This window comes from Schistocerca nitens, chromosome 2, assembly GCF_023898315.1.
Source record: "Schistocerca nitens isolate TAMUIC-IGC-003100 chromosome 2, iqSchNite1.1, whole genome shotgun sequence".
NCBI lineage: Eukaryota > Metazoa > Arthropoda > Insecta > Orthoptera > Acrididae > Schistocerca > Schistocerca nitens.
In genome coordinates, this window is record NC_064615.1 from 151,173,959 (window position 1) to 151,186,590 (window position 12,632).

Genomic DNA, 12,632 nt, shown 5'->3' on the forward strand with positions numbered 1-12,632 from the left:
TGAAAAGTTGGTACAACGCTATGACAAAAGTCTAAGTCAGAACGGCGACTACGTAGAGAAGTAGCTGAAAGGTGTAGCTAATTGTTACAAGTAAAACATTTCTGATGTTCACTGTGGTTTCAATTTGGCAATCAATCGGAGCTTACTTTCTGAACAGGCCTCGTATATATATATATATATATATATATATATATATATATATATACATTTGTGCTACGATAGTAACATTTTCATTCTGGTATCGCCGGCCGGAGTGGCCGTGCGGTTCTAGGCGCTACAGTCTGGAGCCGAGCGACCGCTACGGCCGCAGGTTCGAATCCTGCTTCGGGCATGGATGTGTGTGATGTCCTTAGGTTAGTTAGGTTTAATTAGTTCTAAGTTCTAGGCGACTGATGGTCTCAGAAGTTAAGTCGCATAGTGCTCAGAGCCATTCATTCTGGTATCTTTATATTCGTCTTTTGAAGAGCTTCGAATGGCATTAAAAACAGTACATAGTTCTACGCAGATGAACTATTCGTCATTCACTATCTCGGGTGTTGCAAGAGTATTAAATACAATAAAATTAACTGGCCCTTTGCCTGCTATCATTTGCCTTAAACCTCGTTTTGTTATCTTGAAATTATCATGAAACAGTAAAGGTGCAAGGCGTAGGCGATTAACACTGCATATTTAATGTAGTGGTAGAAGAGCCGTTTTTCACTGAGGGACCTTTTTTCCTTCTGTTATAAGGATTTGTTTCCTGCAAAGATGTGTGAGGCTGTAGAATGTCCCAGCGCACTGCTGTGCGTTTTAAATGTGGCGGTGGGAAATGAAACAGACACTCACTCACTGCCTGTTTCTGCTGCATTTTGGTTATAGGAGTAGTAGAGACTTAGATATTCACACTCCTCATAGTGGAATGAAAAAATTCTGAATATCTGCGTCCTTTGCTTGTACAACTTGTACAGTGCTTCTCTTTCGTCATCGAGATGTAAACTAAGTCAAGCATGTCTCAAAAATATGATAATCGTTTTTCGTTTGGTCAAGGATGATTTCTTCTCTTGTCGATTTTCCTTGTTGTTTCTTCATTTAACTTATATTAGGTCAGTAGGAAGTTTCTTCGTGAAGTTTATCATCTGCTAACACAAGTACTGCGATGGGAAATATTCCATTCTGTAAGTATGGAGAAATCTCAAATAACAAAAACAAAACTAAATCTCTTCTTTAGAAAAAAAAAATCGTCATGAGAACTATAAGGATTCTTCAAAACAGAAAACTGTTTGCAACTAAATTCTTGATGAGCTGCTAAGTCATTTCCTGTCGTTTCACTACTTCGTTCTCTAAAATAGAGCCTCACCCGTGAGGCAAAAGCGAAACGAGAATAAATAATGAAAATAGAGTTAAAGAGCGAACAGTATAAGAAACTAAACTGATACCGCTAATCAATGCTCGATTTGTTTAACACGTTGACTACCGGCCACGGAAACCTTGCCGTTTCGTAGAACGCCGGCCTTTTGTATGGTTTTTCAATATTTGTTAAGAGGTCTGTCCAACAATGAAGACCGATCGAGTCCGCCAATGTAAAAAAGTTTCGTATTTAGAAGCGGGAGAAATCGTTTCTCTTCAGATGTCGGGATCGCAGTCTACCGAAATTTCCGCATCCCGTCAACTGAAGAGGTCGGTTACCTGGACTTTGGCTGCCTATCGCTTAAGAAATGAGAATGAGTTTCATCTTCACTGTTCCGACATGACCTCGAAGTCATCTGGTGCGTGTGATACTATACGTTGGAGATGGCCAATTGAGAAGCAACTCAACCGATTACCGGCGGTTCCAAGATGAAGAAACCCGACGTACGACGCCATTGACAGAGGATGCTGGCCGATGGGGATCGATTAACCCGTCTAGGGATAGAACGCGGAACTACATTGTTTTTGCATTATGTGATTGAGTCTCGTATAGATTTCCCAGTGTTGGTTTTGTAAACATATTGTGAAACCTGCACCACAAAGTTGACACTCTCACGTTGTAGTACATAAAATAAAAGCAGTCGCCGTTCTCGCTCGAGAATGTCCACTATATTAGTGGCGTGTAGTCCGTCGTGTTAAGATCGACCCGCTGTTATCCAGTCCCGAATTTGGACTTAATTGTGACAAAGAAAGCAGGCTACATGTGAGTCGACGACGTGGTAATTGCCACTAAATGAATGATGTATAGTATCTCTTTTGTTGCTACCGTGCCCGTGGTCACAGCGTAACAAGCACTGTAAAAGTTCAGAGTATCGCGGCGGTAACACTGCTGCTGGTACGCCCTTATACACTCTAGTTACCGGCTGCGATGTCACTGGTGCCCATGTCATCGCCATATATAAGTTGACTCTGGATTCTATGCACCCGCCTAGATCTCGCTATCCTTGGATTCCACGCCGCGCTGAGCGGTGGGTGGCCTTCTCTATTAAAGGCGTTGTCATCATTTTTATTTCAATAGCTTCTTTGATTATACTGTTCCAGTCCGAACAACGATAGAGGTATCTCCAAAGTTGGCCCGGTGACCGTGGTTTAGTCCATGCGCCCGCGGTGGCCAAGCGATTCTAGGCGCTTCAGCCCAGAACCGCGCGACTGCTACGGTCGTAGGTTCGAATCCTGCCTCGGGCATGGATGTGTGTGTTGTAATTAGGTTAGTTAGGTTTAAGTAGTTCTAAGTTCTAGGGGACTGATGACCTCAGATGTTAAGTCCCATAGTGCTCAGAGCCATTTGAACCATTTAGTCCATGCGCGGAGCGAATTTCTCGCGGTAGCGTAGGCGACAAAACCTGTCATGCTCCTTCCTACATTATTCTTCAGTGTGCACTGTTTGTGTGATCTAGGACTGGCCGCACTAGCAGGGTATCTCTCAAAATCCACTAGTTCTGAGACCTGTATCGTCTTTAATTGGTCTCATAAATTGTTGGAGTTTTGACGGAAGCCTGAAGATCGATTTGATACTGTCTCTCACTGCCCACAGTAGAACAACGCAGGACAGATCGTCAGAAGTGTGACACGAAAAAGACGTTTTAGCCGAGCAAATTGTGGGAAACGGTCACCAGTTAAAATTTATCCACACCTCTGTCGTGGATACGCTAATCGTTTCTGGGACCGTGTAACTGAAGAAACTAGTGAAATAAAAGACGCCGACAACACCACGGCAGTCTACAGCTACGGGCGGCGGGGATCCTGCGGTCTCGATTTCGAGGCTGGCGCTTCGAACTTGGAGTGGACGTACGGGCCCATGTATGGCGATGCCGTGAGCACCACTGACGTCACAACTGGCAGCTAGAGTATACAACGTGTTCAGAAACTGCTGTTACAGACTTCTAGGGCCTACAGAAAGGAGCGAGTAGATAATATTTTGAATTGGAGTATATATTCGGGAAAGCACCATTCCCGTGCTACAATCATTTGAAAACATGTTGGTAACACGACCACTTTTAACTGTAATTGACTAGGCGTGACCGAGCACATCACTTTTTTAAAACTACGCTCATTACTAGCCAAAGAAATTGCTCGTGAACTCGCTGACGGGTTCCCTTCAACGCGATGCAACACGGCCTCTTCCAATTCGGCTCTGCGGCGTCTCCTTGGAGCACCACAGTCATGCCTGTGAACGGTGAAGTTTCCCTTCCTCGGAGTCGTTGTGTAATTCAGGCAAAAGATTATGCGACTGCGCCGGGCAATATGTTGAACGATTTTGATGAAGGCCAGAGCATGTTTTCCATTATCAAATGTGTGTGATTTACACACACTCATGCCCGAGGGAGGACTCGAACCTCCGGCGGGAGGGGCCGCGCAATCAAATGGTTCAAATGGCTCTGAGCACTATGGGACTTAACTTCTGAGGTCATCAGTCCCTTAGAACTTAGAACTACTTAAACCTAACTAGCCTAAGGACATCACACACATCCATGCCCGAGGCAGGATTCGAACCTGCGACCGTAGCGGTCGTGCGGTTCCAGACTGTAGCGCCTAGAACCACTCGGCCACTCCGGCCGGCCGCCGCGCCATCCGTGACATGCCGTCTCTAACCGCGTGGCCACTCCGCGCTGATTTCCATTATGGTGAGCTTCGCCTTTCAGGAGGCTAACGTCAGTGACTTCTGGAAACAAATACGTTTTAAAACGCCTGAAGCACGGAAATTGTACGTTTCCGACATGGGTCCCAGTTCAAATTATTATGTACTCACTCCCCTCCACAAGTCCTAGAAGTTTGTAACTGGAACTTCCGAACACCCTGTATAACGGCGTACAAGCAGCCCATCAGCAGTCACACAACACACACACACACACATACACACACACACACACACACACACACACACACACAAAACCCATACAAACACAATTTTAATTTTTAGCTGGGACAGTGGGCGGCATTCACCCATGAGTAAATTAAAATAGTCCCAAAAATAGTTCCAATTCCGCAGCCCGACAGCGCTTTCGGGAGGTTGTCCGTGGTTCAAAAATGGCTCTGAGCACTATGGGACTTAACAGCTATGGTCATCAGTCTCCTAGAACTTAGAACTACTTAAACCTAAGTAACCTAAGGACATCACACAACACCCAGTCATCACGAGGCAGAGAAAATCCCTTACCCCGCCGGGAATCGAACCCGGGAACCCGGGCGTGGGAAGCGAGAACGCTACCGCACGACTTCGAGCTGCGGACGTTGTCCGTGATTTTTCAGGCGAATACCAGACTGGGAATCCGCCCCCCCCCCCCAAAATGTTCCAAATTTGGATTCCCGCAGCTTCACTCCTAGCTTGCTCGCATATTTGGTTGAAAAGTTCTACAACAGCCGATCATCTTGATCTTACGACTTAGGGATTAAAGCTTTTGTACAAGTCATTTGCAAACGGTCAAGGTGTACTTGGCCGAAAGCCCGTGGTATTTTAGCCACTAGACGCGTCTGAAGGGCCCCGAGAATACTTTGTTCAATTCCTGCGTAGATATTCAAGTATCGTCGTCTGAGGCTCGTGTACTCCTGCAATTCACGACAGAGGTAGGCCAACTGAAGCCCCCTGTGTCCACCAGAGCGCGGCGGGCGGTGTGCGGCCTACCTTGCAGCGGCGTGGACGGCTCGGGCACCTTGAACCCGGTCGACGAGGACGATGAGGAGTCTCCGCTCTTGCGCCGATACTCCAGGTCCCGCAAGTGGTTGAAGGGCGTCGCATCGAGGAAGGGCCGCTGGCCGAACGCGATGGCGCGGATCTGCTGCTGTTGCCCTGCTGGGAGATATACCATCCGAGTCAGTGGCTTGCCTCACGGTCAAACTCTGGATCCGATTCACACGTAAGCTTACCAGATCCATAATTAGCCACTCGTATCATGTAGTCAAAAACTTCGGTGAAATTCGAAGCAAAGACTTCAATATTAGGAGTGCAAGTGGAATTCCACTATTAAGCGCAGAGGATGAAGCGGATAGGTGGAGAGAGCACTTTGAGGGAGCGGAAGTGTTTAATAACGTGGTGGAAGAAGAAACCTCAGTGGACGTGAAAAACATAGGGGATCCAAGCTTTGAAAGACTTGCCAGCAATTCAGGCGGGAGGCAAAGAAAACATGCCTTCAGAATTTCTAAAATGGTTGGGCGCAAGATACAGCCAAAAACGACTATTCCAGTTAATTTGCAGAACCAGTGATTCCGGAGGAATATCATCAGACTTTCGGAAAAATATCATCCTCTCAATTCCGAAGATAGAAAGAGCAGATGAGTGCAAGAATGATCTGCTTAACAGCTCACGTATTAAAGTTGCCGACAATAATAGTATACACTGTAATGGAAAAGAAAATTGAGGATCTATTGCATGACGTTCATCTTGGCTTTAGGAAAAGTAAAAGCACCGCAGACATTGCCCCTGATATGGACACAAGACGTAAGAAAAATCAAGATACGTTTATAGGATTTTTCGGCCTAGAGAAAACGTTCGACAACATAAAACAGAGCAAATTGTTCGAAATTCTCAACAAAAGTAATGATAAGTAGCAGAAATCAGAACGGCAAGAAACTTAACATCATAATTCGTGATCACGAAGTCAATGAAGATAGGCAGCAAAATAACCCATGGTGGACGGAGCAAGGGGAACATAAAAGGCAGAGTAGCACTGGCATAAAGGGCCAGGAGAAGTTTACTAGTATCAAACATATGTCTTAATTTGAGGAAGAGATTTCCGAGAATGTACATTTGGAGGATAGCAGAGGCAGTGAGACATAGACTGTGGGGAAACCGAAACAGAAGAGAAACATTTGAATGTGGTGCTACAGAAGAACGTTGAAAATTAGATGGACTCATAAGGAGTGAGGAGGTTCTCCGCAGAATGGGATAGGAAAGGAATATATGGAAAACACTGAAAAGGGGAAGCGACAAGATGATAGGACATCTTTTAAGACGTTAAGGAATAACTTCCATGGTACTAGAAGGAGCTGTTGGGAGAGGAAACTGTAGAGGAATACAGAGATTGGGATACAACCGGCAAATAACTGAGAACATAGGTTGAAGTGCTGCTCTGAGATGAGCAGGTTGGCACAGGAGAATTCGTGGTCGGTGGCATCAGACCAGTCACAAGACTGATGACGAAAAAATAAAGAGCAAGAGATAACAGTAATTCGAAGAGGTATTAAAAATAAGTTTAAGACGAGGAAACAATGACGGTAGTAAAAAAAAAAAAAGAGTGTCAGAGATACATGGTTGAGTAGACGTTTGCAGAAGATGCCGACATGGTCCTTCTGAATGGCGAAGCTCACGATGATGGAAGAGCTGCTCGCCACTTTGGTCAAGATTGTCTCCACAAGTCCCATTTCATTGCATTCCATCGAGTACCCTTTTCGCCTCAATTACACAACGGCTTCGAGAGACGGTACCTGCATCGTCAGCAGGTGTTACTATGGTACTCCAAGTAGACGCGCACACCCGAATTGTAAGAGGTCGTACTCCATTACATTGAAGGGATCTTGTCAACGAGTACACGAGCAATTTCTTTGGATATTAATGAGTCGGACTGTAAATCAAGAGAAGTACTGGGTTACGTCTAATGAATTACTTTTGAAAGTGTTCGCGTAACCAACATGTTTTCAAATGATTGTAGCACGGCCGGCCGGTGTGGCCGAGCGGTTTTTGGCGCTTCAGTCTGGAACCGTGCGACCGCTACGGTCGCAGGTTCGAATCCTGCCTCGTTGCCTCGGGCATGGATGTGTGTGATGTCCGTAGGTTAGTTAGGTTTAAGTAGTTCTAAATTCTAGGGGACTGATGACCTAAGCTGTTAAGTCGCACAGTGCTCAGAGCCATTTTTTTAGCCTTTTTGGGCGCTTGTGTGGTCGCGGGTCCTTTCAGAACATGGAGGGAGGCTGCGGACTGTGCGTACATCAGATCTGGAGGACCGAGTTCAACAAAATATCGAGACGTACCACAGTATTAGCTCCAGGCAAGTGGCCTACCAACATGGTGTAAGACAAAGTACGATCATGTTTATCCTACGTGACAACCGCTACTACCCTTATCACCTGAACTCCCATGGCGACCACTTTGAACACCTGTTGTAACGTGGATGCGATGCAGCTCTATATTGTGTTCCAGGACGATTTGTTGATGTTGCACGCACACCATCCATTTCTGGACACATGTTCAGAGGACCTTTTTTCCTCCATTTCCGGTCAACAATCCGTCCCTGCAATTTGTCGGCTTTATTAATAGTCACGCTCTTCTTATGAATTCGGGACATGAAGGTATTAGAGTTTCTTATCTTTGTTCATCACAGTCTACAGCGTCGTAATCTCAAATTATGCTAGTAATGACGTATCCGTGAAGAACTCGCTCCCTCCCCCCTCCCCACAACCCTTTGACTTCGCGATGTTCCCCTCTTTAGATTTCGCGATGTTCTGCATCTGAATTATATGTTAATTTCACGCATTTTAGCAGAATGGTCATCAAGATACAAGCTGCAAAGAACAGCAAGTGAATTTTCCATTTAGAATTTTCCATTTAGACCTTTAGAGAGAGCTGTCGGACCAGCATATCGTGCCAAATAGCAGTAACACTGTTACTATTTCCGACATAAAACACCACGCTGCACCTTTTGCTGTCTGGTGCAGTACACTTAAAAGTCAAAGTAAAACTTGGAATGAATGGCTTGATAGCAATATCAATTGTCTGTCATGCACTCTGCGCTCTGTTTCATCGCATTTGACAAATTCTTTTTTTAGCTATCTTAGCTTCTCGAATTTTCGTTCTTTTATGAAAATTAGTTCAAATGGTTCAAATGGCTCTCAGCACTATGGGACTCAACTACTGTGGTCATTAGTCCCCTAGAACTCAGAACTACTTAAACCTAACTAACCTAAGGACATCACACACATCCATGCCCGAGGCAGGATTCGAACCTGCGACCGTAGCAGTCGCACGGTTCCGGACTGCGCGCCTAGAACCGCGAGACCACCGCGGCCGGCTGAAAATTAGTATATGCAGGTTGTCCATAATTGAAGATGCACTCAGAATTCCGAACAAAGATATAAACATCAACTTAAATTTGCTGGTAAATTAACACATCCTATATTGGCAAACAAAGGAGTCACACTATGTATACGTGGACGAAGCAATACGCGAATGGAAATCTCAGTTTGATGCAGGTGTTCCGATGAAAAAACACACTATTTTAGCCTGTAGATGATACCACGATGTCGAACAAAAAAGGATTATTATAAAAGGAAATTTATTTCTTGGGTAGAATAAGTAAAAAATATATAACATAAATATATCGGAAGGAAATCCAGAAGACCTGACTTTAAGGGGAAAGTCCACCGAAGGCCAAAAGTTGTTCTTAGTAATGAAATATTAGTAAATTTAACTACGAGGGCGTACTGAAAAGTAATGCCTCCGAATTTTTAATTTTTTTTCTCAACATCGGTTGAGGTATGACAAGTCATGCGTGATACTCTGTCAACTTTACCGTTTCGCTGACGCAAGTTGCAAGCCTCTGTCGTTAGAAGGCTATGAATTGTAGTGTGTAACTGGGTGATGAGTAACGTAACTACACTCCTGGAAATTGAAATAAGAACACCGTGAATTCATTGTCCCAGGAAGGGGAAACTTTATTGACACATTCCTGGGGTCAGATACATCACATGATCACACTGACAGAACCACAGGCACATAGACACAGGCAACAGAGCATGCACAATGTCGGCACTAGTACAGTGTATATCCACCTTTCGCAGCAATGCAGGCTGCTATTCTCCCATGGAGACGATCGTAGAGATGCTGGATGTAGTCCTGTGGAACGGCTTGCCATGCCATTTCCACCTGGCGCCTCAGTTGGACCAGCGTTCGTGCTGGACGTGCAGACCGCGTGAGACGACGCTTCATCCAGTCCCAAACATGCTCAATGGGGGACAGATCCGGAGATCTTGCTGGCCAGGGTAGTTGACTTACACCTTCTAGAGCACGTTGGGTGGCACGGGATACATGCGGACGTGCATTGTCCTGTTGGAACAGCAAGTTCCCTTGCCAGTCTAGGAATGGTAGAACGATGGGTTCGATGACGGTTTGGATGTACCGTGCACTATTCAGTGTCCCCTCGACGATCACCAGTGGTGTACGGCCAGTGTAGGAGATCGCTCCCCACACCATGATGCCGGGTGTTGGCCCTGTGTGCCTCGGTCGTATGCAGTCCTGATTGTGGCGCTCACCTGCACGGCGCCAAATACGCATACGACCATCATTGGCACCAAGGCAGAAGCGACTCTCATCGCTGAAGACGACACGTCTCCATTCGTCCCTCCATTCACGCCTGTCGCGACACCACTGGAGGCGGGCTGCACGATGTTGGGGCGTGAGCGGAAGACGGCCTAACGGCACGGCGCCAAACACGCATACGACCATCATTGGCACCAAGGCAGAAGCGACTCTCATCGCTGAAGACGACACGTCTCCATTCGTCCCTCCATTCACGCCTGTCGCGACACCACTGGAGGCGGGCTGCACGATGTTGGGGCGTGAGCGGAAGACGGCCTAACGGTGTGCGGGACCGTAGCCCAGCTTCATGGAGACAGTTGCGAATGGTCCTCGCCGATACCCCAGGAGCAACAGTGTCCCTAATTTGCTGGGAAGTGGCGGTGCGGTCCCCTACGGCACTAGCCCGCAGCTCGTGGTCGTGTGGTAGCGTTCTCGCTTCCCACGCCCGGGTTCCCGGGTTCGATTCCCGGCGGGGTCAGGGATTTTCTCTGCCTCGTGATGGCTGGGTGTTGTGTGATGTCCTTAGGTTAGTTCGGTTTAAGTAGTTCTAAGTTCTAGGGGACTGATGACCGTAGATGTTAAGTCCCATAGTGCCCAGAGCCATTTGAACCATTTGAACCTACGGCACTGCGTAGGATCCTACGGTCTTGGCGTGCATCCGTGCGTCGCTGCGGTCCGGTCCCAGGTCGACGGGCACGTGCACCTTCCGCCGACCACTGGCGACAACATCGATGTACTGTGGAGACCTCACGCCCCACGTGTTGAGCAATTCGGCGGTACGTCCACCCGGCCTCCCGCATGCCCACTATACGCCCTCGCTCAAAGTCCGTCAACTGCACATACGGTTCACGTCCACGCTGTCGCGGCATGCTACCAGTGTTAAAGACTGCGATGGAGCTCCGTATGCCACGGCAAACTGGCTGACACTGACGGCGGCGGTGCACAAATGCTGCGCAGCTAGCGCCATTCGACGGCCAACACCGCGGTTCCTGGTGTGTCCGCTGTGCCGTGCGTGTGATCATTGCGCTTGTACAGCCCTCTCGCAGTGTCCGGAGCAAGTATGGTGGGTCTGACACACCGGTGTCAATGTGTTCTTTTTTCCATTTCCAGGAGTGTATGTCGGTGCATGGGAAACAACTTACTTTAATACAGCGCCCTCTCCTTCAGCATGATAATAACTGACCACACAATAGCGCTGTTACATCTGTAACAATCCGTCACCTTGGGCTCACTGTCATCGATCATGCTCCATACAGTTCCGACTTGGCCCCAGCCGATTTTCATCTGTATCTAAAACTAAAAGAATACCTTCGAGGACTTCACTTTCATGGTGTCCACCCCTTGTAGCTGAATGGTAGCCGGCGCGGTAGCTCAGCGTGTTCGCTCAGAGAGCTGGTTGGCCTCTGTAATAAAAAAACTGAGTGGAAGGATCAACAAAAACGAACTTGAACGGATGTCATGTGACGTCCGCAACGACCAAATACAACGATCAACAACGAACAAAAGGAAAAAAGAAAAATGGTCAGCGCGACAGAATGTCAATCCTAAGGGCCCGGGTTCGATTCCCTGCTGGGTCGGAGATTTTCTCCGTTCATGGACTGGGCGTTGTGTTGTCCTAACCATCATCATTTCATCGCCATCGACGCGCAAGTCGCCGAAGTGGCGTCAAATCGGAAGACTTGGACCCGGCGAACGGTCTACCCGAAGGGAGGCCCTAGTCACACGACATTTACATTTATTTTAGTTTCATGGTCATAAAGCGGTGCAAGAAAAGATGAGGTTGAGGCTTCTCCAATAAAGTCAAACATTCTACGACGACGGTGTAAACAAACTGGTGTCTCCTCGGGAGAAATGTGTTGCCATGGTGACTATGTTGAGAAATAAATATACAGACATGAAGAACAAAGACGCAGAATGTTAAAAAACTTTGTTTTATTTAAAAAGCTTTAAGACTTTTCACCTAAAAAATATTTTTCACTATGTCCTCGTATCTAAGATATTGCGCTGAGTGTGAATATAATAGAAATACAGGGAAGAAATTAGCAGAACTGTCAGTTATACAGGGTGTTCCGAGATTCCCGTTACAAACATTTAGGACTCGTAGAGGGGAGTGAGTACATAATATTCTGAATAGGAACCCATGTCCGGAAACGTACCGCTTCCGTTCTACGACGGTTTCAGTTCAGATGCGTAACGCGCCCATGTCTGTTAAGAGGAAGAGAAAAGTCTCGGAATTTCTTGTCCTGGTATGCAGTAAGTATGACGTGGACTCATATGGACTACTTCTTGTGGAGTCGTATGCGAAGTCTTAGTTTACGACACTGCTGCAGAGACAGAGGATGATCTGCTGGCACGAATTCTGGATGCTGCACTAGAAACTGAAGAGACGCCAGGTGGAATGAGGAGTGCGTTCCAGAACATGTTTTGGTGGTACAATGTCTGTAACAACATTGGTAGTCATCAGGTCGAGCCGCTGTTGTAAGGCATCAGTACTGTTGTGTGAGTACGGTATGCTGGGTTGTTTTTTGTTTTGGAATATTATAAACACGTAATGTTTAAGTGTAAGTAGAAACAAATTGCTTAAGTGATAATTGATGTTTCGTTATGTTTCCTTTCGAATTCTTACCAAATAGCTGTAATGCATCACCCCCAATACAATTCCTTAAGCGGAAGTGGATGAGTTAAACATCTGAATTCGTCGTAGAACGGAAACCGTGCGTTTTCGGACATGGATTCCCATTCAAATTACTATGTACTCACTCCCCTCTACAGGCCCTACAAGTTCGTAACGGAAATTTCCGAACGCACTGTCTGTGGAAAAATAAATAGGTGACTGAAACACAAAATACGGAATGAGACACCACTTACATTTTATAGGACCACGACTGTTCCTATTTTA

At 46.5% G+C, this 12,632-nt stretch overlaps 1 protein-coding gene across 1 annotated transcript in view; it reads right to left on the reverse strand.

Annotated features, from left to right (window-relative positions):
* The window catches only part of LOC126234888 (protein lozenge-like), a gene marked incomplete at its 3' end in the record, with an annotated part of 759,148 nt that overhangs the window by 371,710 nt on the left and 374,806 nt on the right, over positions 1-12,632 (reverse strand). Inside the window, exon 4 of the mRNA XM_049943628.1 lies at positions 5,069-5,233. Coding sequence (XP_049799585.1) covers positions 5,069-5,233 — 165 coding nt within the window. The remainder of the gene's footprint in view (positions 1-5,068; positions 5,234-12,632) is intronic.